Genomic DNA, 26467 nt, shown 5'->3' with positions numbered 1-26467 from the left:
TGATGTCTGATTATACACTTTTACTCTCAAAATATTAAAACATTTTAAGTAGATACATTAAGTAGCTTTTTACTTTCATGTGGGTATTTTTAACTAAATCATGGAACAAACTACATCTGCGGACTAGGCTTGAGAGTCGGAAACTCTTCAGTGTTCTAATCAAGACTTTGTGGAAATTGATAGTGCCAAAGGGATAAAAGAGACGTGGGTATAGGATTATATTACTGTTTTAAACTTTTCCTCAATGTGTGCTAATATATTTGAACTCTGTAAATGTCTAGACCAGAAACAATCAGACACAGGTTACAATTTAAAGTAATAAAGTTTATGTGTAAAGATTGTCTTAAAGTATTTTACAAAGTCTTTAAGGTATTATTGCCCTTTCTTGTTAACTTGATCTGATCTGGTTAGTACATAATAAACATTTCTTACTAATGATTTCTAGCACTGCAGCCTGTTCATTCACAATAACATTAAGGTACCGAATGATGATCAAATTTGGAACATGGAAATATATTAAAGAGAGACTAGGCTGGAAAACTATCACAGATTGATGGGTGAATTACTGTGATTCTACCAAACTCTGACTATATTGTATAATCAATTTTGCTGGTAAACCTAAAATTTATGAAAAGCTGTCTGAATGTGATTGTGTTTGTAGCCATTACTTAAAGATTATAGGTTCTGAATATAGTTAGCTCTTTTATTTAATGTGATAGATCTTGATTTTTTTTTTCTATATCTTGAGGTTTGTTTGTTTTTTTCCAGGTCAACAATTAGGAAGAAAACTGAGAGGAGAATTACTAGCCTATTTACACAACATTCTGTGGAAAAGAGCTTCCAAAAGTTTTGAGGTTTGGGAATAATGTCTTTTTATTCTTTATATTCTTTCTCAACTCCAAGTAAAGCAGTGTGTAGACAATAAAAATCGTAGAGCATCTAATACTTTAATAATTACTTATTAAATATTCATAATGTAAAGTGTTAATGGACATTGGACAAGAATATATTTTATTTTTTATAAATTATATTTTATTGATTATGCTATTATAGTTGTCCTAGTTTTTCCCCTTCTGTCCCCCTCCACCCAGTACCCCTCATTCCCTCAGGCAATCCCCATACCTTTGTTCATGTCCCTGGGTCATGCTTATAAATTCTTTGGCTACTCTGTTTCCTATACTGTACTTTATAGACAAGAGTTTGTTTTAAAATACAAAGACATGATTCATCCCCATTGAGAGCTTACAATGCAGGGAAATGACATCACGGGTATTAAGCTATGGGAAAGTTATTTTAACATGAGGAATGAGAAACTCCAAAGGGGTTTTATTCTCTTGAAAAGTTGTGGTGTGAAGCACAGAATATTTTTAGGGTAGTGAAAATACTTTGAATGATATTATAATGATGGATACCTGACATTACACAGCATACCAAAACTTATGGGATGCAGCACATATAATTGTGAAAAGGAAGTCTAAAGTGATAAATAGCTAAATGAAGGAAAAAATAACTCGACTTTACACCTCAATGAACTAGAAAAACGGACAAACTAATCCCAAAGAAGGTAGGAAATACAGTCATATCTCAGTACTAGTCAGCTTCAGAGCTCATCAAACCCTGTACTCATTGTATTTTAATGAGAAAAAAATTGTTTCGGGACTCATCTCACTTCCTAGAACTTATATAAGTCACGACGCTGCCCTGCAAGAGAAAGTGCTTCATTGTTCAGTACAGTTCCAAACTTGTTTTACGAGGCCAGCAGTGAACTGACATTAAAGCCAGACAGGACACTACAAGAAAAGATCACTGCAGGCCAGTATTTTTAGTGAACATAGATACAAACATCCTCAACAAAATACTAGCAAACTGAATTCAGCCGCACATTAAAAGCAACATTCATAACAATTAGGTGGGATTTACCCTGGAATGCAAGGATGGTACAACCTCTGCAAATCAGTAAATATGACACACCACATCTAATAGAATAAAGGAGAAAAATAATATAATCATCTCACTTTCAGTCCGATCCATGTTTTCTTGCCTGTGGCTCTATTTTGTTCCTTAGTTTATTCATTAGATTCCTGTTATAGGTAAGGTTGTATGGTATCTGTCTTTCACCAACTGGCTGATTTCACTTAACATTACATTCTCCAGTTCCACCCATGCTGTCACAAAAGGTAGGAGTTCTTTCTTTCTGCTGCGTAGTATTCCATTGTATAAATATGCCACAGTTTTTTTTTTCAATTACATTTGTCCCATTTTCCCCCATTGCTCCCCCCCAGCCCACTCCTTCTCCCACAATCATATGCCTCCCCCATTGTCCATGTCCATGACTCATTTATACACGTTCCTTGACTAAACCCTTCCCTTCCTTATCCCCCTTCTCTCCCTCCCCCCTACTGACTTTTATCCTGCTCCTTGTCCTATTTAGTTCATTTGTTTGTGTTGTTCATTAGTCTCCTGTATTAGGTGATATCATATGGTATTTTTCTTTCTTTGCCTGGCTTATTTCACTAAGCATAATTCTCTCTAGTTCCATCCATGTTGTCGCAAATGGCAGGAGTTCCTTCTCTCTCTCTGCTGCATAGTATTCCATTGTGTAAATGTACCACAGTTTTTTGATCCATTCACCTACAGATGGGCACTTAGGCTGTTTCCAGCACTTGGCTATTGTAAACAGTGCTGCTATGAACATAGGGGTGCATAGGTTCTTCTGAATTAGGGTTTTAGGATTTTTGGGGTATAATCCTAGCAGTGGAATCGCTGGTTCAAAAGGCAGTTCCATTTTTAGTTTTTTGAGGAAATTCCATACTGTTTTCCATAGTGGCTGCACCAGTCTGCATTCCCACCAACAGTGCAGTAGGGTTCCCGTTTCTCCACATCCTCACCAACACTTGTTGTTTGTTAATTTATGCCACAGTTCTTGATCCACTTATCTACTGGTGGACACTTAGGCTGTTTCCAGCACTTGGCCAGAAGTGGGATTGCTGGATCACATGGAAGTTCTATCTTTAATTTTTTGAGAAACCTCCATACTGTTTTCCATAAGTGGCCATACCAGTTTACATTCCACCAAGAGCATATAAAGTTTCCCTTTTCTCTACATCCTCTCTAGCATTGATCTTTTATCTTCTTGATGATAGCCATTCTAGCAGATATGAGGTGATATCTTATTGTGGTTTTGATTTACATTTCTTTGATTTTTTTTAAAGTATATTTTATTGGTTGTTACAGTAGTCCCAATTTTTCCCCTTTGCTCCCCTCCACCCAGTACCCCCCTTTCCTCCAGCAATCCCATCCCCCTTAGGGTCCATGGGTCATGCATATAAGTTCTTTGGCTTCACCCTTTCCTATATTATTCTTAATCTTTGCTTATTTTTGATGTTGAGCACCTTTTCATGTACCTGTTGGCCATTTGTATGTTGTCTTTGGAAGAACAGCTATTCGTATCTTGTGCCCACTAAAAAATTTTTTGTTATTGTGCGGTAGGAGTTCCTTGTATATTTTGTATATTAACCCCCTATTGAATATGTGGTTTGCAAATATTTTCTCCCATTCCATAGACTGTCTTTTAATTTTGTTGATGGTTTCTGTGAGATTTCTAATGCTAAGGAATAAGAGAATATAGATTGGCACTTTTATCTGTATCTTATACTGATTATTAAGACTGATAATTAAATGCACTTAGAACTCAGCTACAGGAGATGTTGCGTTTTGGTTGCCTAAAAAAAGAAAACACCAGTCAGAGAAAGACAAGTACCATATGATCTCATTTACATGTGGAATCTAATGAACAAAATAAACTGAGGAACAAAATAGAAACAGAGACATGGGAAAGAAGGTGGAATGGATTAGCCAAAGAACATAAATGCATAACTCATAGATACTGGCACCAGTGCGGTGATGGCCAGAGGGAAGGGGGTAGGGGCTGGGGGCTAGGTGGAGGTGGAAAAAGCAAGGGGAATGGGGACATCTGTAACAGTCTCAACAATAAAAATAAAAAATAAATGAAAAAAATTAAAAATAAATGATAGACGTTTCTTAGGGTCTTCCATTAAAAGAAAGAAACGAATACCGTTTTTCTGTTTGTTTCTAGAGGTGATTTGGAAATATTAGATTCAAATGGAGAGATATCTGTGTGATTTTGTTATTTCTTTTTAACTTTAGGTTAAAGATTATAGGGATGCCCTAATCTGGTACTGCTATTCTCTGAGATTGTATGACTTGGAAGAAATAGATGGGGAATTTCCGAAGCTGAAGAGGAACATGGCTTCCTGCTACCTGTATTTGAAAGAAATTGAAAAGGTCTTTTGATTCATCTGTTTTTGTTTTTTGTTTTGTTTTTGCAAGAGTGAGTTAAATGTCTATGTGTTTTCCAGAAGTTAGGCTATATTCTTATATTTATTATTATTATATATTTTTGCTTAGTCCCTTTACCCTTCTCACCCAGCCCGGAATCCCCTCTCCTCTGACAGCTGCTAGTCTGTTTTCTATATCCATGAGTCTGTCTCCACTTTGTTTGGAGAGCATTATGCTAAGGGAAATAAGCCAGTCAGGGAAAGACAAGTACCATATGCTTTCACTTATATGTGGAATCAAATGATCATCTGTTTTTAAAGGCAGAAAATATTGTCATGCTCAGTGGCAGAAAGATAGATGCAGTAGTGTGACTTCTTTGCTGTAGCTCAGGATACCTGAGAGTTCCTTCATTCAGGACAAAGTCAAACTGATATTTTCCTGATTTGCACACACATTAATTACTGGAATTCCCCAAAGGAGATAGAATTTGGAAGACCATTCATTCTATTACTTTTTACTTTTTGCACCCTGTTCTGAAAAGTATATCCTTGGAACTCCTGAACAAAGTTATCTGCTAACCATCTGCAGTACTTTCCTCTGAAGCATACTAAATTTTAAGGTATATGTTTTTTTGACGAGGATTCAGTGAGAACAAATATTTGGATGGAATGGTCATTCTTTTACTTTCTGGGTTATCTCTTGTCTTTCCATCCACCTTAGAAAATGTTCAGAAATTGATTTTTTTATCAGGACAAACCTCTAAAATGTAAAAGATAAAAACTTATTTAAGGATAGAACCAGTCATACTTCCCAAAACAACTGGGACATTTCTTCCTTGTGGTATTACATAGTATGCACATATGGGGGGTGTAGTATTGGCTCATGAGAAGACAAAGAAACGGAAGGACAACTTAGAAGGATAAATGTGGACCCAGATAAAATAGGACAGTTTTTGCTGCTTTTCAAGTTTAATGACAAGTTTAGGAGAAAATATGTGATTAAGGGTTGTAATTTCAAACATTTTCTTTGAAGATTTGTTTACTTTGAAGGGTTGTTTATCTGACTAAATACTTCAGATTTTCTTTCAAAAGAATATATACTATTTAGTTTATATGTTATAAATTTATAGTCCTGGAAGAGAAGTAGAAATTTAACTTAACTCATCATAGTTGTGCACAGCCTAGCATTTAACTGTTTCATAAAGACAGTTGACAAACTATTTACTTAAAGACCTGAAAAGAAGATTATTATATAGCTTTTGATACCTAATTCATTGTGTCTGCACAAGATATCATTCACTATTTCAGAAAGATAGTTGCCTACTACTTACTGAAAGCTTTGTAATTTCCATGGTTTATGTTGGCCTGGCAGATTGGGAAGGACCTGGACCTGGAGCTAGAAATGCCAATTGCGGGGATGGATGCATCTTCCGCAGGCCAAAGAAGGATATCTAATTAGATGGTCAAGATAGAAAGAACACAGTATGAGGCACTGTGATTGTCTTTGAGTTTACAGAGATGAACAAGACATAGTTGCCTTCAACTCAGCCAGGCAGTTGGCATCAGGTTATCCTAATGCACAGATAAGGAAACCTAAGTACTAGAAGTATTTCATAAGTTAGAAACACAGATAGTTGGCATCACATAAGCATATCAGCAGGGAACAGGTCTTCAATCATAGAGATTTGGACTAGAATAGGAGGCTGTTTTTAAGAATGGAGCTCAGGCGTAGGGAGCCAGACTGGGAGGAATTACCAGAAGAACTAGATAAAGTGTTCTAAGCCTTAAAGCAGTGCTTCTTAAATCTCCTTTAACTAACGTCAAATTTGGTCCTAGAGCTTAGTATAGGCCTGAGCCTATAATTGGGAGTTCAGATGCTGCTAATAGTGAGGAGGGAAAGAAGAGGAGAACAGGAAATGAGGCAGGTCCTAGTAGTACGTATTTGCTATATGATTATGTCATATAAGGCAGATTGATGTTGAAGCCAAAGATTATTTTGAATATGTTCAAGGTACTCTTGTTGATTACTGTTAGTGTGTTCTCCACTTCATTCTTCCTTTCTTGAACTTAGCTGACATTGATTTGATACCCTCCATATGTAAAGAATGCTCTCCTATGTATTAGGGCAGATAGAGAAGTAAAAAAAAAAAAATCACACAACTCATCATATTTTACTGTTCCCACCTAGCCTTGTTAGTTTTCATTGTCTGCTGTTTCATCACTTTTTCCCTTGAGCTACTTAATATTGCTCAGAAAATTTATGCAACCATGTTTATTGGATATGCTAAAATTCCATGGTTTTTAATCTAGGCAGTCAATAAAACTAATTCCTACTGACTATTATATTTGTCACAAAGGTGATTCCAAAACATTTTTGTCCTTAAGCCCCCATGCCTTAACCTTCCTTTTACCAGAAAACCTCTTGAAATTTTCTGAGCTTGTAGCCATTGACATGAACTTCAGCTTTTCTCCTCTTTACTTTTTATTCTCCCAGAAAATCTCTGAGAAAGAAGTAACTTTTTCTGGGGATCTTCTCTACAAATCTCAACCCTAGTTCTTCAAACTTTCTTTGTTTTCCCCCATCACTACAATTTTTTTGAGGTCTTCCTCAACCCTGTCATGGTTTTCAAATTATAGTTCTTTTTTGTCCTTTCTTTTATCACCAAACTTTCTAACCTAAAATTACTACCTGTATTTTTTCAGTAATCATTCATTTAAAAAATATTTATTGACCATCTACCACGTGTTAAGCACTGTCCTAGGCATTGGGGCTTAGTAATAAACAAAATAGACGAAACTCCTACACCCATTGGTTTATACTATATTATAGAAGCCAGCAAATTTTCTGTATAAAGAATCTTATAGTAAATATTTTAGGTTTTCTAGGTCATAGAGTCTCTGTTGGAGCTATTGTGCCATAGCCATAGACCATATGTAACCAAATTGGGATGGCTGTGTTTTAATAAAACTTTAGGAAACACTAAAATATAAATTTTGTATAATTTTCAAGTGTCATAAAATACTATTTTTCTTTTGATTTTTTTCAATGTCTCAAAAATGGAAAACCTTTCTTAGCTTGTGAACTGTGCAGAAATAGACAGTGGGGTGGATGGGGCCCAAAGGAGAAAACTAAGCAGGAAAAGGTGTAATTAAATGTTTTAGAGGAGGACTGAAGGGTGGAAATTTTAGATAGGGTGGCCTGGGAAGAACTTAGTAAGAAGGTGTTGTTGTTTTTTTAGTCGAGACCTAAGGAAATGAGGGATATGGCCATATGAATACCTAAAAAGAAAAGAGCATTTCAGACAGGGAATAGTCAGTGCAAAGATAAGACTGTACTGAGAACAGCGAAGATACTAGTGTGGGAATATTAGGGAAAGTTGGAGATGTGATCAGGGAAGCAGTGTTATTAACTGGCAGTGAGATGGGGAGCCATTGGGAGGTTTGGGCAGAGGGGTGACATGATCTGGCCTGTGTTTCAGTAAGTTCACTCTGGCCACTGTGTTGAATAGATTGGGGTGGGTGCAAAGTGTGGAAGCAGGGAGACCGGTTAGGAAGCCATTGAAATAATCTGGGCAAGAGACGATGGTGTCATGGACCAGGGTGGAAAAAGTGTGGATGGTGAGAAATGGTCAGATTCTAGAGAGATTAAAAAAGTAAAGTTGACAGAATTCTCTGACATAACCAGATGTAGGATAGGAGAAAAAGAAGACGCAAGGATGACTGTGAGCTTTTGGCCTCACTACCAGCTCCCCTCTTGAAGATTTTTGCATCCATGATTCTATAACTTGCTCTTAGGAAGATCACCAGTGACCTTGTAATGATCAATTCCATGCTCTTTTCTCAGTCTTCCTTGCACAAAACAGTGCAACACTGTCAACTGCTTCTTCCATCTGGAGACTTCCTCTTGGGCTTCTCTGACATCTTCTCTTATTCCTGTTGCTTTGACTACTCCTTCTCTATTTTGGTTACTGGTTTTAACCCCCTATTAGAGTTCCATCTTCTTGAGGACAGGGCCTATATCTTTATTTTTCTTGATGGTAAGCATTCACTACATTAATAAATAGTCACAGGTGCTCAATAAATACCTGTCGGTCGGTCTACTTCCTCTGATAAAAGAATTCCATTTGTCCATGCTATTTCTGTTCGTGCTACTGTGGATAATTGGCAATTGAAAGTGATCAAGATCTGTGAGTGCCCTTGATTGTCAGAACTGAGTGAGATTATATTATTTAAAAATTGCCCCATTATCCTTTTAGCTTAGTTCCTTTCTCTTTTGAGAAAGGGGAAACACATTTTATTTTATCTTGTTTTAAAATGAAATAGTGAATCATAGGTCACAAGTTAATTTGTGCATGTCAAAGGATTTGGAGAATATATTCTGAATTCCTAGCAGATTATGTTATAGATTCATTAGCTCATACATTTAGTAACATCGTTTTGAGATAACAATGTATTAAATATAGGTAATTTCTTTGTTTTTTTCTAAGTTGTATAAATGTGAATTTTAATTGCTATTATCCATTGAGTATCTCCAGTACTTTATATAAGACAATATTAAACTATATAGTTTTATAGACATCAAGTCTGCCTTAGGGTACCTTAAGTCAGTACCCTAATCTTATTTTATTTTTGAGGATTTTTAGGTGCTTGGTTTGTGTAAGTCATTGGCCTAAATGGAAAGACTTAGGATGGGGGAAATGGACTTGGGCTCTAAGTATAGAAACAATTTATTACAACTTGATATAAAGGGATTTTGTTGTAAATCAGCAATTTTCAACCGGTGTGCTGAGGCATGCTGGTGTGCCGCAATAATTTTTAAAACATGCAATACATGACTGCTTAGTCAGAGGCACTGATATCTTTTCCCTTGGATTGTCAAATTAAAAAATGATAACAGCCAATACAACAATAGCTGTCTGGTGTGAGTGAATCAAATTTATATCTATTTTTTGTCAGATCAGCAAAACAAATTTTTTGGTGTGCCGCAGAATTTTAGTAATTAGTCCATGTGTGCCATAAGATGAGAAGGGTTGAAAATCACTGCTATAAATCAGAATAAAACCCGGATTTTGGTTAACAGGTGGTTAGTGGATTGTTTTGGAAATAGTCTGTAAGTTAATGATAATGCACACTTGAGTATTTTTTATGTCTGATCTTATTTGTTGCTTAGAAAATCTCATATTTGAGTGGACTCAGATTTAGAGGTAAAAGCTCTCAGAGGGAACAGCCTATGCCTCTTGGCAATCTATTCCTGAACTTTTTCTTTTATTTTATTTAAAAATTTTATTTATTTATTTTTAGAGAGGGGAAGGGAAGGAGAAAGAGGGATAGAAACATCAATGTTTGGTTGCCTCTCGTGTCCCCCCAACTGGGGACCAGGCAATGAGGCGTAGTAGTATCTATGAGACCAGAAATATCTTTCTCCTCATTTTTTTCACAATGACCAAGTTGAGAACACTCAGATTGGTATCCACAATGCAACCCCAAGCAAATTGGAGCTTTCTCTCTCTACTCCTCCTTGGTCTATAACAGGAATGCCCCTTACTAAGTAGCCGGTGAACACGGCTATGGGTCAAGACACCCTGCTTCATAGGGAAACCTTGTTTGTCATTCCCACCACTCATTGAACCACATAACCCTTCCATTTGTCACGCAGAGCGTCAGCAACAACTTCTGTGGCTCATAAAAGGTACAAAGTTCTCATTTGTTATCCACTTCAATGAGTTTCTGGCAGCCAGTGGCCGGGAAAGAGGTGTTCGGCTTCTTTCTGAAGGAGCTAACTGCCTCCAGGGTGCCACAGAAAAGCGCCACAATTGCACATGCTTTAACCCAGTACCTGAATCCCATCCTCAGCATGCAACTGTAGTTTATGCACATGGGTGTCATTAGTACTACTGTAGATTGATAAAAATAAAGCACAATTTCAAAACACAGCATGGCAATAAGGTTTACAGCAGCCCCAAGATGAGGTTATTTATAGAATATATTTATATGACATAAGGTAAAAACCACCATGTCTCATGTGCTGGTTTTATATTGCCTCTGTTTACTATATGAAGTTCTAAAAGTCATGCCTTTCCATTTCAGGACCGAAAATGAGCTTGTAATCTACAGAAGTAAACTAGTAATTTTCACTAGGTGGCACTATGGCATCTGTTTGTACTAAACAACAGTTTGTCATTGATTTTGAAGTGATTTTGTGATGTTTTGACAGGTATAGCCTTTCCCACCAATGTACCTGTATGGATGTAAAAGAAAGTTAGCACTTAAGTAAACATGTGATGCAGGTCAATTGTGGCTCATTCTTGATACAGCTAGACTGCAAACATACCATAATTAAAAGTTTCCAGTCAACAGATATTTATTGAATGCCCAATATGTGCCTGATATTAGAGAATAAGTAGAAGACATGATCCTTTCTATAGATAAGCTTAAAATATTATTGTGGAAACAAGATTTACATGTATGAAATAATTAGAAAGTAATAAAAGTATACAGTCGAGCCCTGGCTGTGTGGCTCAATTGATTGGAGTGTCGTCCCATACACCAAAAGGTTGCGGGTTTGATCCCTGGTCAGGGTGCGTACAGAAGGCAACTAATCAACCTGTTATTTTCTGGTTTGTTTGTTTGTTTGTTTGTTTGTAATAGCCATCCTAATAGGTGTGAAAGTGGTCTTGTGTTATTTGTATTTCCCTAATGAGTAGTGATGCTGAAAACCTTTTCATGTGGGTGTTGGCCATTTGTATAACTTCTTTGGAGAAATTTCAAATTCTTTTGCCCATTTTTAAATTTATTTTTTGTTGCATTATAGGAGTTCTTTATATATTCTGGCTATTAACCCACTACTGATATATACTTGGCAGGCATTTTCTCCCATTCTGTGGATTGTCTTTCCCCTTCTCTGGAAGTGTTCTTTGAAGCACAAACACTTTTTAAATTTGATGAAGTCCAAATATGTTTTTTATTTTGTTGCGTGTATTTTTGGTGTCATACCCCAAACAAATCACTGCCAAATACAATGTTATGAAGACTTACTCCTGTGTTTTATTCTAAGACTTTTATAATTTTAGCTTTTAGACCCATTTTGAGTTAATTTTTGTATATGGTGTACGGGAAAGGTTCAGCTTCATTCTTTTGCGAATGGATATCCTGTTTCCCCAACATCATTTGTTGAAAAGGCTGTCCTTTTTCCATTGAAAAGTCTTGGCACCCAAGTCGAAAATCATTTTGCCATAGATATGAGGTTTTATTCGTGAGTTTTCTATTCTGTTTCATTGGTCTATATGTCTGTGCTTATGTCAGTACCACACTTTTGATTACTGTAGCTTTGTGTAGTAAGTTTTGAAATGAGGAAGTGTGTGTCTTCCAACTTCGCTTTTCTTTTCTAAGATTGTTTTTGGCTACTCAGAATTCGTTGAGATTACATGTGAATGTTTTTATTTGATTTCTACCAAAAAACACCATTGGGATTTTCATAGGGGTTGCACTGAATCTGTAGATCGCCTGTTTATCTTTGTTTCTTTTGAAATGTTTTCATTGTGGTGAAATATACATAATTTTCATTTCTTCTTAACTTTTTAAGTTTTTCTTCTTTTTGTCTTCTATTCTCTTATGGCATTTTTCCATTTGGGTTGCTGTATTGTTCATTTTAAGTAGTTCCTTTTTTCAGATCAACAAGGTTACATTTCATAATTTCTGTTTCCTACAATCTTCTGTGATATTCAAAGTGTTTAACAACTGATATGGTATAGGCAACAAATCAGAATGAATACTAGTTAGGAAAAAACACTATAGCTATATCAATATGTACTATTGATTATGAATGTGCTTGCATACATTTTATTTCTATAAACTTGAAAACAGGTGTCTCATAGCCAGTTATTGATGATTCTGGTATCTGCATCTTGAGAATCTATTTCTGCTATTTGTTGTTTCTGTTGGTCCTCACTTATGGTGTCTTGTTTTGTAGTGTGCTTGATTCTTTCAATGTTTTCTAATCTTGATTGTTGAAAAAAACTATTTATGGAAATATTTTGAAGCCTAAGATGAAGGTGTCTTCCTCTGTAGAGGATTTACACTTGCTTCTTCAGATGTTTGGGAGCATTGTAAACTACATTTGGCCTTCCGTATAATGACATTTGGGGCTATAAATACATAGAAAGTGTGTTAGTCTTAGCCCTCGAGGATTGGGTCTCCCCACCCTATTTTGCTGCAATCTTCTCATGGCCTAGGTAACTTGTTGACAGTACCTGGGGATGTTGGTGGAGTGTGTTTACTTCTGGTTTGCCCTTAGCCTAAGATTGTAACCCCTTGGGCTTTGATGTCTGTTTCCCTGACCTAGTGAGGTCCATTAAAACTAAAGTTAACATTTTCCTGGATTTACTAATGCCCACCAGAAAAAAGTGGCTTTAATTCTCTGATTTCTCTGAGAACTCACATTTTCTTAGATTTTACTTTACATACATTGTCAGTTGCTTTTGGAATTAAAGATATGTTATTGAACATGCTTCATTGTTTTCAGAAGGAGGGTTGGTCTGACACTTATAATGCACCCTATTTTCAGAAGCAGAACTCACTGTCTCCTTAACATTTTTAAAAAACAATTATTTAAAGACTTCTTGGAATCATGTTTTTTCATTGTGAGTATAACTTAGCCATTGTGGTTATGTTAATAATATTAGCAAAATACAGTAAGATCTTCCTTAATGCTTTTGTAAAAGAGATCCAATTTTTTTTTTCAGGCTAAAAGAGCAGTGGCAGATGCTGAACACTTTGATCCTGGAAGTATTTTCACTCAATTTTACATATTCAAGATTGCAGTCCTGGAAGGCAGCAGTAACGCAGGTATAAATGTTATTTATGAGATACATTTGACTGTTAACTCAAAGAACACAAATAATCCTCTTTGACCATAATAGAAAGAAAACCATTGTTTGTAAGACAATGAAATATAAATATTCTAGCTTTCCTACATAAATATAATAGAACATGCATAGACTATAAAAAGTTACGTAAGAATAAAAGTACAGGGGCTACCTATTGAGGGAGTAGGATCTAGGCAGATGTGGGACAAAAATAGAGGGGAAAGACTTGTCACGGTGTATGTTTTTTGTACTTTGTTATTTGAACTAACCTATTCAAAAATTACCTTTAAAAAGCTGTGGGGGCAGAGGAGAGTATACTGTAAACATCTAGCAGTTAAAAATTGTCTTTAGAGAATGGAAGTCTCCAGGGTACCTTTGGGTTGCTTTCACGAAGTTGACAGTGTTGGAATTATTCACATGAACCTCATTCAATTAGTACTCTTATCTTTTTCCACTAAGTTAAGCATAGTTTCCTAGCTGTTGTGCCTGCAAACACATGTATGTTGACTTGGTTAGGATATGCTGTGTTGTTATTCCTGTTCAGCTCTAAGAGTAGCTGAGCATATCCTGGAGCAGTGTGAGCTCCAGTCTGGTTGCTCTTTGTGAAGGGCACAAGTCGATAAATTGAGAAACTTGAATCCAAACAGAATTTATACTAATTCAATTAAGCAACTATTTATGAATGCCTATTATGTGCACTAGACTCTGTTGTTCAATCCATAAGAGAAAGGAAGATGACTTATTCTGCACTGAAAAAGAAATCATCCAGAATAGTAACAATATCTGTATATTAATTAAAGAACAGCAAATTGAAGTCAACTCTTTATCAGGGTTAATATTGGTATCATGCCCATCATTGATGTTTTCATTAGACATTTCTGGGCATTTGCTTTATTTAATGTATTATATTGAAGCATAAAAGAACCAGAAAATTTTTGCCAGCAGAAATTGCCAAAAATAGATTTCCTATTAAACCATTTATTTTAACATTCTATTAAAATAATTTTACTTTTAAACATGGCATCAGCACAGTATTTTTACTTCTCTCCAATTATTTGTGATCATTTTAAAAGTCATATTTATTGAAGATACATACAGTAGTTTACTCTTGCTAGTAGTGCATGATTCTATGAGGTTTATTTATATTAAGAATTATATGTTTTGACAAATACATAGTCATGTAATCACCAGTATGATCAAGAGAGAGAACAAAAAATTAACTCGGGCCCCTTTGTTGAAACTAGTTCCATCACTTCCAGGCCCGGAAGCTGCTGATCTCATTTATATCTCTTTAGTTTTGCCTTTTCCAGAATGTCATATAAATGGAATCATGCAGTATACAGCTTTTTGAGCCTGACTTCTCTCACTTAGCATATTGCATTTGAAACTCATTCGTACCGCTGTGCGTTTCCATAGTTGACTCTTCTTTATTGCTAAGTCGTATTCCATAGTATGTGTGTACCACTGTTTTGTTATCCATACCAGTTAAAGGACATTTGGATGGTTTCCAGTTTGGGTGAAGAAAGGTGCTATAAACATCTGTTTATAGATTTTAGTGTGGTGATAAGGTTTCACTTCTCTAGGGTAAATATCTAGGAGGGGATTGCTGGTTTTTTTTTTTAAAGTAATTTTTACTTTACAATTATAGTTGACATAAAATGTTATATTAGTTTTAGGTGTACAACTCCTTGATTAGACATGTATATAACTTACAAAGTAATCACTCCTATAAATCTTGTACCCAGCTGGCACCATACATAGTTATTGCAATATTATTGACTGTATTCCCTGTGCAGTAGTTTACATCCCCATGACTGTTCTGTAACTGCCAATTTGTACATCTTCATCCCTTCACCTTTTTTTCCCATTGCCCCTACCACCCCTCCCATCTGGCAACCATCAAAATGTTCTTGTATTTATGAGTCTGTTTCTGTTCTGCTTGCTTGTTTTTGTTTTTTTTTAGATTCCACATATAAATGAAATCAGGGTATTAGTCTTTGTCTGACTTATTTAACTTCTTTAACTTACCCTCTAGGTCTATCCATGTTATTGCAGGTGGCAAGATCTCATTATTTTTTATGACTGAGTCACAGTCAGTTTAATATGTGCGCCACTTCTTCTTTATTAGTTCATGTATTGACGGGCACTTAGGTTGCTTCCATATCTCGGCTAATGTAAATAATGTTGCAATGACAATGTGCATGTATATTGTCTCTTCAGTTTAGTGTTTTGGGTTTCTTTGGATAAATATTCGAAAGTGGAATTGCTAGGTTCTTCTTTGTCTCTTGTTATAGCCTTTGTTTTGAAGTCTGTTTTGTCTGATATATGTATTCTACCCAGCTTTTTGTTTTGCCTTGTTTCCATGAAATCTTTTTCCATCCCTCTACTTTCAGTCTGTGTGTGTCTTTCCAACTGAAGTGAGTCTCTTGTAGGCAGCACATGTAAGGGTCTTGTTTTGTTATCCATTCAGCTACCCCTAGGATTTTTAATTAAAGCATTTAATCCATTTGCATTTCAAGTAAGTGTTGACAGATAAGTATTTACTACCATTTTATTGTTCACATTTTTTATCTTTTTCTTCTTCTTCTTAAAGAAGGCCCTTTAACATTTCATATAATACTGATTTGGTGATGATGAACTCCTTTAGCTTTTTCTTGTCTGGGAAGTCTTTTATCTCTCCTTTTATTTTGCATTAATTTTTGTATTTCATTTAAGGTATGGATTGAATTTTCATTCTTTCACACATATCTATCCAGTCATTCCAGCATCATTTATTTTAAAAACTGTCCTTTCTGAACAGAATTGCGTTTGCACCTTTATTGAAAAATCACTTGTCATGTGTGTATGAGTCTCTTTCTGGACTCTTCATTCTGTTCCATGAATCTATTCATCTGTCTTTACATCATTCTCACACTGTATTGATTATTATAGCTATGTAATAAATTTGAAATCATGCAGTGTTAGTCCTTCAGCTTTGTTCTCGTCCTTCAAATTGTTTTGGCTATACTGAGTCTTTTGTATATCTCTGTGAGTTTTATAATTAGTTTTTCAGTTTCTACAAAAATGAATATTGAATGGGAGCACATTGAACCTATATATTGGTTTGCAGAGAGTTGTCATCTCCCAATCCATGAACAAGTTATAAACCTCCATTTATTTAAGTCTTTAATTTCTCTCAAAGATCCCTTCTTTCAGTGTACAGGTGTTGTGCATCTCCTGTCATATTTCTTCCTAAGAATACAATATTTTGTGCTATTTTAAATAGCATTATAAAAAACTTTAGTTTCTGATTGCTCATTGCTAGTATGTAGAAATACAAATGATTTTATATATTGATCTTATATCTTACAAACTTGCTAAACTCACTTAATTCCAGCAGCTTTCTTGTATACCCTCTCAGATTTTTCTACTTAGATGATCATGTTGTCAATGTTTAAAGACAATTTTACTTGTTCCCGCCCAATTTGGTTGCATTTTTTGTTTGTTTGTTTTATTGTATCTGTTAGTATTTCCTATGCACTGTTGAGTAAAATTGGTGAAAACAGACATCCTTGGCTTTTTCCTGATTTTAGAGAGAAGGTATTATTTAGTCTTCAACTATTAAATATGATGTTAGATGTAGGCTTTTCACAGATACCTTTGGTCTGGTTGAGGAAGTTCCCTTCTATTTCCAGTTTCCTGGTTTTTTGTTTTTTGTTTTGATTGGGAATGGATGTTGAATTTGGTCATATGGTGATCAGTTTTTTAAGTTTGTTAATGTGATTAGTTACATTGATCTTCAACTGTTAAACCAACACTGCATTCTTGGAGTAAACTCCACTTGCTCATAATATATTCTTTTTATATAATATTACATTTGATTTGCTAACAGTTTGTCTTAAAATATTTGTACCTGTGTCTCTGAGTGATATTGGTCTGTAGTTCTGTTTTCCTGTAATGCTTGTGATTTTGCCATCAGGGTAATGGGTGGGTGGAGGTGGAAAAGGATATAAGGGGAATAAATAGTAGTGGAAAAAATACAATAAAAATTAAAAATAAATAATAAAGTGTATTTCTTGTAGGTAGCATATAGTAGAAATTGCTTTCTTTAATCCTATTTCTGCCTTTTAATTGGGTCATCTAGACCATTATATTTAATGTGATTATTGATATGGTTAGGTTTAAATTGAGCATCTTGTGATTTGTCTACTATTTGTCCCGGTTGTTCTTCGATGCCATTTTCCTTTTTTCTGCTTTCTTGTGGATTAATTGAATTTTTATGGCTACATTTATCTTATTTTGGCTTACTAGCTATCATTCTTTGTTTTGTTATTTTATGTTCATAGACCTTTATTGTTTGCACTATTACAGATGTCCCCATTCCCACGACCGCCCCCTTCTGTCTGACCATGACCACACTGCTGTCTGTGTCTGTGGGTCATACATGGAAGTTCTCTGGCTGCTCCCTTCTCCTGCTTTCATGCAGTCTCCTCCTTCTCCTCCCCTCTGACAGCTGTCAATCTGTTCCATGTATATTTGCATCTGTTTTGAATTTGTTTGTTAGTTTATTTTGTTCATTAGATTCCACATATAAATGAGATCATATGGTATTTTGTCTTTCACTGACTGGCTTATTTCACTTAGCATAATGCTCTCCAGGTCCATCCATGCTGTCTTTACTACATATCTTTAACTTACTGCATATATTTAACATCATAGTCTACCTTTAAGACATAATGAAATATAATACTATCACTCATTTATTTTACTTCATTCCATATTATAATCCATTTTATGGATATACCAAAATGTATTTAGCCTATCCATTGTTGATGGAATTTAGGTTGCTTCCATATTTTACTCCTATCAATATTACTGGATGAACATACTTGTGTGTTTCTGTTTGCTTTTGCATATACATAGAATAAATTCACAGAGGTAAATTTTTCAGTTGGGCATTTTCATGACATTTAAGTCCTCCTTGATAGTTTTGCAATTTAGATGACTGTGAAAATTAATATTAAACATTGATAGCTATTATCTTTTATAAGAGTATCTCATGTTTTGAATTATTTCCTTGCTCTCAGCTCTGCAAGCAATTACTGCTTTCAAGAATTTATTAACAACTGAAACAACAAGAAAGAATGACCCATTTACACATACTGGTTCACGAATGAAGCTTTTGGGTTTTGCTGCCCACTTTGCTCTAGAGGTAACTGTCATGTATCCATTTATGAAATTTTATCTCTTCCTCATTTTGAAAGACAATTTAGGCACAAGAGATACCTGCCCTTACTTCCGTTACTATTCTGCCTCATATTTTCACACCAAGCTTGGTTGCAGAATTGCTTTCTCTTCATTTCTTTATACTGTAAAGTAAATGAGACAAAGTGAGGTAATAGATTTGTGCTTCAAACTACAGAAAAAATAAATATAATAAAACATTAATTTTAAAAAGAAACACCAAATTTAAAATGCTGTCCCATACACACAAATACATTAGTTATCTATTAAGTTTATCTTTCTCATCAATTAAAAAAAATAAAACCAGTTTAAATTCCCATGGACCTTTTTAGATCTTGACCACAAATTGTTTAGAAGTAATAAACATTTGCACCCTTTTTTACTTGCAAAATTCTGGTCTTAGTAATATATAGGATTAAGAAAAGCATCATAGCAACTGTGGAACTCTTAGACTCAGTGATAGACTAGATTTGAATCCTGGCTCTACCACTTAAGTGCTTAACTTCTTTAACTCTTAATTTCACTGTTTGTAAAATAAAGGTAATACCTACATACAGAATTGTGGAAATTAACTGAGAAGGTAGCTGAAAATGTGATTTGAAGCTTGCTCTACAAGTATAGTATATCCGTTCTTATTAATGTATATACAACCAGGCCACAGCAGCTACCTCTTCTCATTTATCTCATATTACTCCCTTACATCATCATCATCATGTGTCCAGTGGTGGGGAGAATGAAAAGATATCTTGAGGCCTAAAAATTAAGCAGGCAACTCCATAGAATATAACAGAATTTATTATAAAGCAATTTACTCATGGGAAGATTGGGTCAGAGTGGAACAAATGACCGAGCAATTGTGCACAGATTACTCTCCACTGGCAGACCCCCGTTACAGTACTTTTTAAAGTATAACTTCAGTGCTAGTGACTGACAGAACAAAGGGACAAAGAATGCCGTAGTGTCAGGGGTCACACCTCCTGGTGATCTTGTGATAGAAGATTGTTTATAATTGATACTGATATGTTTATAATTGATTCTATTACCAGTTTGATATTTATCTCAGTTGATGCCATTCTGGGTGTTACAACAAAACTATTTATGGCTATGTTTTAAGAAATACAGATAATCATCCATTAGAAGGCTTTAATATGCTTTCTAAGGACAATAAGGGTGGTCAAAGGTCATAGCATGAAACTTAAAAGTGAAATGAAATCTGGGACACAAAGATGAGGTTGGTTTTGGTCACATCTACATCTATACATTATATAGATGTATAAGAATATAAACTACCATTACATTAGTCACAAGATGAAGAATGGTGGAGACATAAGCCCTCTATCACTCCAACCAAAAATAATCTATCAAACAGGCCATTCACATTTTTTTCCATGTCTTGTTTATACCATCCCATCTTTTTAAAAATGTTCTTGCTTATTTAAATGTTACCCTTTCAAAGCCCAAGCTAAGGTTTCCCTCCACTGTGGAGACTTCCCAAATCAATTCCATCTTTGTGCTCTCTTCGTAGTCTGAATTTCAGTAATTTATAACATGTATGCTAGTTATGGCCTTATGTTAACTAATGGCTTGTCTATCCAAATTGACTTGTGAGATCTTTGAGGGCCATATTTGTAGCACCTAGCCCAATATCTTGCCCAAAGTAGTTACTAAATACAGCTTGAATGATATATGTTTTGATGTTAATAAATAAGGTAATAGAACTCTTGGAGGAGGAAAAATATTTGGCAGATGCAGATACAGGATATGTTTGTATACAATGGTGAGGAGAAGGAAATGAGAGAAATTTGGTAGTGGGGAAGCCAAAGGCAAATATCTTTGGAAAGGAAGGTTTATAAATTTATATTTATTATGGAAAGCAGAAGAATTATGGAACTGTACTTCTTCAAAGGAAAATGGTTTTAATGAGGAGGAAGAATCAGGAAAAAACCTAAAGGTAGCTTGAATTAGAGGGTGGGTGACCAAACCCAAGGAATTGAATATATACTTACAAAATAACAAGTGTGGGATCCAGTTTTTACTCGCTGTAATTGCTTTATAAATGGCATTTGAAATGCTACTGAGAGCATCGTTCATTCAGAAAATATTGAGTATCTACTGCATGCTGGGCACTGTTCTAGTGTCTTGGGATAACTAAGTAAATGAAACAGTGATATGCCTTCTTGGAGTTTACATTCAAGCAGAAGGAAAGGAGATAATACACAACAATAATAATAAATAAGCAAACTTGTATAATATGTTAGAAGTTAGTGGGTCATATAGAAAAAATAGAGTAGAAGAAAAAGGATCAGGAGTGGGCTGAATTGGTGTGAGTTAGTATTTTAAATAGGGTAGTGAAGGTAGGTCTCATTGAGGAGATGACATTTGTGCAAAGACTTGAAATTGGTGAGGGAGTTCGCCCATAGGGATGGACAGTGAAGGCAAAGGGTGTTCTAGGCAGAGGTAAAAGCCAGTACAAAGGCCCTAAGGTAGGTACCAAGAACAGCAAGGAGCTGTTATGGTTAGAGTGATGAAATGGGATTAGTGAGAAACGAAGTCAGAGAGATAATGGAGAATCTATATTATGTAAATCCTTATAGGCCAGTGAAAGGACTTAAACTTTTACTCTGAGTGAAATAGGGGACCATTAGAGTGTTGGTAGCAGCAGTGGCATGATTTGACTTTCATTTAACAGAAATACTCCAGCTGTGGTATTGAGACTGGAACAGAAGAGAGCCAAGGTGGAAGCAAGGAGAGCTGTTAGGAAGTTTTTTAAGTAATCCAGGGAAAAGAACATGGAGAGAACTTGCAGCAGGGAAAAGGTTTCTCATATAGGACATCTTGCTGAGAATGGCCTGAATTTCAGAGAGCATAGTGGAAGGATTGGAGGAATTGGGGAGAAATGGGAAAGAAGGCAAAGTAAGGGATTTACAGAGCCTTATGGAGATTAGGGTACTGAAAATGAGCATGACCTGAGAGTTTGGGGTTCTTTGGTTACTGCTAATAAACAGGGATAAAGAGCCCATAAGGATTAGTCCTAGTGGATTCAAGGTTGGCAAGGCTGTTAGTGTTTCTGGATAAGGAGGAGTGGATTTCTGAGGCCAATATGAACATGTTCTATTTTTGTCAGAGTTCTGTCTTCATTCTACCATCTTGCAGTAGCTCTTTTGAGAATACAAAATGAACAAATTTATATTTTTTTCTTGTCCTTAATGGACAGGAATATAGATAACATTTTGTAAATATCACTTTGAGATGTAATTTAACACTATATTTGTTCTTTTTAGAATGGACAACAACTTGCAGGAGAAAAAGCTCTGGAATATTTAACTACATGTTCAGAAGAACCACAACAAATCATGACATCTTTAAAGTAAGTAATTCATATACTATAGATAGGAAATGATCTCCTGTGTGTGTACATACCACATTTTCTTTATCCATTCATCCAGACACTTAAATTGTTTTCATATCTTGACTATTGTGAATAACACTGCAGTGAACATGAGAGTGGAGATACCTCTTCAAGGTTGTGAATTCCTTTCCTTCAGATATATACCCAGAAGCGGGGATTGCTGGCTCACATGGTAGTTATATTTTTAATTTTTGAGAAACCTTAGTGTTTTCCATAGTGGCTGTACCAATTTATAATCCCACCAACAGTGCACAAGAGTTCCCTTTCTCCACATCCTCACAAACACTCATCTCTTATCTTTTTGATGATAATCATTCTAGCAGGTGTGAGGTGACATCTTACTGTGGTTTTGATTTGCACTTCCCTGATTATTAGTGATGTTGAATATCTTTTCATGTACCAGTTGACCATCTGTATGTCTTCTTTGGGAAAATGTCTATTTAGGTCCTTTGCCTGTTTTAAAATCAGATTGGTTGGCTTTTTGTTTGTTTTCTATTGAGTCATATGCGTTTCCTTGTTTAAAGATTTTATTTTTTTATTTTGAGAGAGTGAGAAAGAGGGAAGGAAACATCGATGTGCAAGAGAAACATCAATCCATAGGTTACCTCTCACACACCCCCAACTAGGGACCTGGCCCACAACCCAGGCATGTTCCCTGACTGGGAATCAAACCAGCAACCTTTTGGTTTGTGGGACAACACCTAATGCACTGAGCCACACCAGTCAAGGTATATGAGTTTCCTCTATATTTTGGATATTAACCACTTATCAGATATATGGTTTGCAAATATTTTTTTTCCCATTCTGTAGCTTTCATTTTCATTTTGTTGATAATTTTTTTCTTTTTTTGCTGTACAGAAGCTTTTTAGTTTGATGTAGTCCCACTGATTTTTGCTTTTGTTGTTCATGCTTTAGGTGTCATATCCAAAAAATTATTGTCAAGGATCTCTTTCCCTTGTTTTCTTTTAGGAGCTTTGTAGTTTCAGGTCTTGTATTTAAGTCTTTAATTTGTGTCAAGTTAATTTTTTGTGAGTAATACAAGATATAGGGTCCAGTTTCATTTTTTGCATGGGAGCACCCAGTTTCTCCAACACCATTGGTTGAAAAAACTGTCTTTCCTCTATTGAGTATTCTTGGCTTCCTTGCCCTATATTAGTAGATTGTATATACACGGACTTATTTCTGGACTCTTTTTTTTTTTTATTACATTGGTCTGTATGACTATTTCTATGCCAGTACCATGCTGTTTTGATTACTATAGCTTTGTAGTATAACTTGAAATCAGGATATGTGATCCCTGCAGCTTTGCTCTTTCTCAAGATTGCTTTTGCTATTTGGGGTCTTTTGTAGTTCCATAGGAATTTTAGGATTTGTTTTTTATTGCTGTAAAAAAATATGCCATTGGAAATTTGATAGAGATGCTTAATTTAATAAAAGAAGAAGAAGAAGAAGCCTTGCCCAGTGTGGCCCAGTTGGTTGGATCATTGTCCCATACACCAAGAGGTTGTGGGTTGAATTCCTGGTCAGGACACATACCAAGGCAAGGTTGAGGGTTTTTCTCTCCCTCTTTCTTTCTCTCTCTTTCCCTCTCTCTCCCTCCTCCCTCCCTTCCTCCCTTCCTCCCTTCCTCGCTCTCTAAAAGCAATTAAAAGATGTCCTCATATGAGGATAAAAAAAGATATCAGTTGAACCTGATTTTTTCCCTTCTCTATATGACGGGAAATGGTTTATCAAAAGGGAACTGCTACAATAGTGAGGCAGAGGAAAGTGAGGCCAGGACATGATAACTCCTAGTGTAGTGATGTGACTGAGAATATATGCCAGTGGGAAAAATTGGAAACCAGAAGGGCCCCTGTTGGTCACCTCTATTTGAGGCCACACTGACAAAAGGAAATGGAGTCAAAGAAATAAAGGTATCAGGAGGAATCTTGAGATATTTGCATGCCTTCAGTCAGGTAAATATCTAAAATCATTCAGGATACATGGTATTTTTAAAAGATTTTTAGGGTTTGACCCTGGCTGGTGTGGCTCAGTGGATTGAACACCCATCTGCGAACCAAAAGGTCGCTGGTTCTATTCCTGGGTTGTGGGCGTATGAGAGGCAACTGATCGGTATTTCTTACACATTGCTGTTTCTCTCCCTCTCTTTCTTCCTCTCTTCCCTTCTCTCTAAAAATAAATAAAATCTTTAAAACAAGATTTTTAGGGTTTGAAACTTTACTAACTGACCTTATTTTGTCAGTTTGTCTTTATGCTAGTTTATGTGGAACCCAAATGCTAGTTCCAGTTCTGTTATTGAAAGAAAAAACTATAAAGACTTGTTTGTATATCATACTTGATGTTCTAGCAGGTGTTATGGGGCAGTGATATACACTGTGGAACTGCTTAAGAATTTGTAATAAACATCACTTTTGTTTTAAAATTATTTTTTAATTGCTCTTCCAATATTACAAATTGGTATGTTTTCATTACAACCATTAAAACAATACAAAGATCCATAAATACAATAGAATTAATCTCCTTTCTGCCTCCTAGGGTAATGGTTAATAATTTGGTATATATTTTTTCCCATGTTTCTTCCTGAGCATCACTTTATATTACTTTATCATACAGGTGTCTGTGTCGTCTTATTGTGACAAGAATTTCTGAAATGGAAGAATCTGAGAACAAGTAAGTAATTTCAGCAGAAATGATGTCTTCCTCATTAGACAAATCATAGTAGCTTTCAATATAAACCTTATATTGAGAGAGGTATAGTACAGTGGGTAAGATCAATATAGGCTCTGAGGCCAGTCTTTTGGCTTTATATCCTGGCTCTGCCACCTATCAGATGTGTGACCTGGGCTTGTGTTTCCCCGTTTGTGCAATGGGAATAATAATAGTGCTACTTAGTGGGGTTGCTGTGATAACTAGATGAGTAAATACATGTAAAAAACTTAGAAGAAGACTGCCAGGCACTCACTAAGTCCTCAACTATGTTAGCTATGAATTCATTATGATATTGCATCTGTTTTCTTCTTTCTTAACAGGAGACTTAAATATTGATATATCCCTTACTTTCCCACAGAAACATGTATGGCTTGTCGATTCTGATTCTGAGTCTGTATCAGCTCAGCTGAGAGTATTCAAATACCTCTCTGCTCATAGTTTCTATGGCATAAGATATCAAGAACTTGACAGTTTGTGGAAGAATTCAGTCACTTGTTTTATTCATTCACAAAATTCACTACTTCTTAATGATTTGAAAGAAAACTCTCTTCAAGGCCTTGATTAGGGATACCTTTCAGAGAAATATGAACATTTCTGCATTCTCTAGTCATACAAAACTCTGCTTTTTGTATATCTCTACTTCACTTTTGCTTTATATATTTGTACCTGGAGACAATATATTTTTTCAGGTAAACTGTTTGGGAAGTATCTGTGACTGAGATAATACAGTAGTAGTTCCTCACTATATCGTGGTTCACTTATCGTGGCCTCACTGTATCGCGGGATTTTAAAAAATATATTTAATTATTTATCGTGGATTTTTCGCTATACGGGATTTTGTGGTACTGTATATGTATGTTGTTAAAGTTATGTAGGTTTAAGAGTGTAGAATAAATGTAAGGTTCCTACTTTGCAGGGTTTCACCTATCGCGGGGGGGTCTGGAACATAATACTCATGATAAGTGAGGGAATGCTGTATTGGATTGATGACAACTTTTTCCATAGTACAAATTTTACCCAAGCATACCTGATAAGTTTTTGCTTTTTTACGGGCTCTGTGAATCCATTAGAAGGCAACTTAATCAACAAAAAATGATATTGAGACCACTGGAAATTTGATGACCAAATATTTAATGATATGAAAAGTTATTAGTTTTTAGGCATATAGTGGTAGTGCGGTTATGTTTCTTTAAAAATATCCTTGTCTCCTAGAGACATATCCTAAAATATTTATGGATGAAATGATATGATGTCTGGAATTTGCTTAAATGGTATGAGAGGGGAAGGAGTGGGTGGAGGGTATCATTGAAGTAAGGTTGATGGTGAGTTAATAGTTATTGAAGTTGAATGCTGGGTGCATGGGGATTCACATAGATGTTAACATATAAACATCTTTGAAATTTTATGCAATAAAAAGTTAATTGAACAAAATAAACTAACAAAATAGAAACAGACTCATAGATCCAGAGAACAGACTGACAGCTGTCAGAAGGGAGGGGAGTTGGGGGGCTGGGTGAAAACGGTGAAGGGATTAAGCAAAAAAAATTCACAAGACACAGACAACAGTATGGTGATTAGCAGTGGCAAAGGGGGGTGGGGGAGGGAGGAGAAGGTAAATGGTGATGGAAGGAGACTTGACTTGGGGTGGTGAATACACTATACAACATACAGATGATGTGTTATAGAATTGTACACCTGAAACCTATGTAATTGTATTAACCAATGTCACCCAATAAATTTAATTTTAAAAGTTAAAAAATTAGAAAGGAAACTGAGAGATTAAACCTTAATAGTTACTAGATTGTAAGAGCTCATTGAAGGCTAGGAATATCTGTATTTATCTTTGCATCTCTGGAACCCTAGGTAGTACCTGACACATAATAGCCACTTGATTTATTTAAATGACTGAATATCAGTTCCTTAAAAGAAGATCTTTGTCACTACACTTACAAGGTACTTCATAA

At 35.5% G+C, this 26467-nt stretch overlaps 1 protein-coding gene across 1 annotated transcript in view; it reads left to right on the top strand.

Moving 5' to 3' along the window:
* Positions 1-26467, top strand: part of TEX11 (testis expressed 11) — a 118589-nt gene that overhangs the window by 64660 nt on the left and 27462 nt on the right. The window contains exons 15-20 of the mRNA XM_090264013.1: positions 769-854; positions 4168-4305; positions 13040-13142; positions 18229-18353; positions 21667-21752; positions 24408-24464. Coding sequence (XP_090120139.1) covers positions 769-854; positions 4168-4305; positions 13040-13142; positions 18229-18353; positions 21667-21752; positions 24408-24464 — 595 coding nt within the window. The remainder of the gene's footprint in view (positions 1-768; positions 855-4167; positions 4306-13039; positions 13143-18228; positions 18354-21666; positions 21753-24407; positions 24465-26467) is intronic.

This window comes from Furipterus horrens, unplaced genomic scaffold (genome assembly GCF_987537825.1).
Source record: "Furipterus horrens unplaced genomic scaffold, mFurHor1.1.pri manual_scaffold_17, whole genome shotgun sequence".
Taxonomy (NCBI): domain Eukaryota; kingdom Metazoa; phylum Chordata; class Mammalia; order Chiroptera; family Furipteridae; genus Furipterus; species Furipterus horrens.
This window is presented reverse-complemented; position numbering and strand designations above follow the sequence as displayed.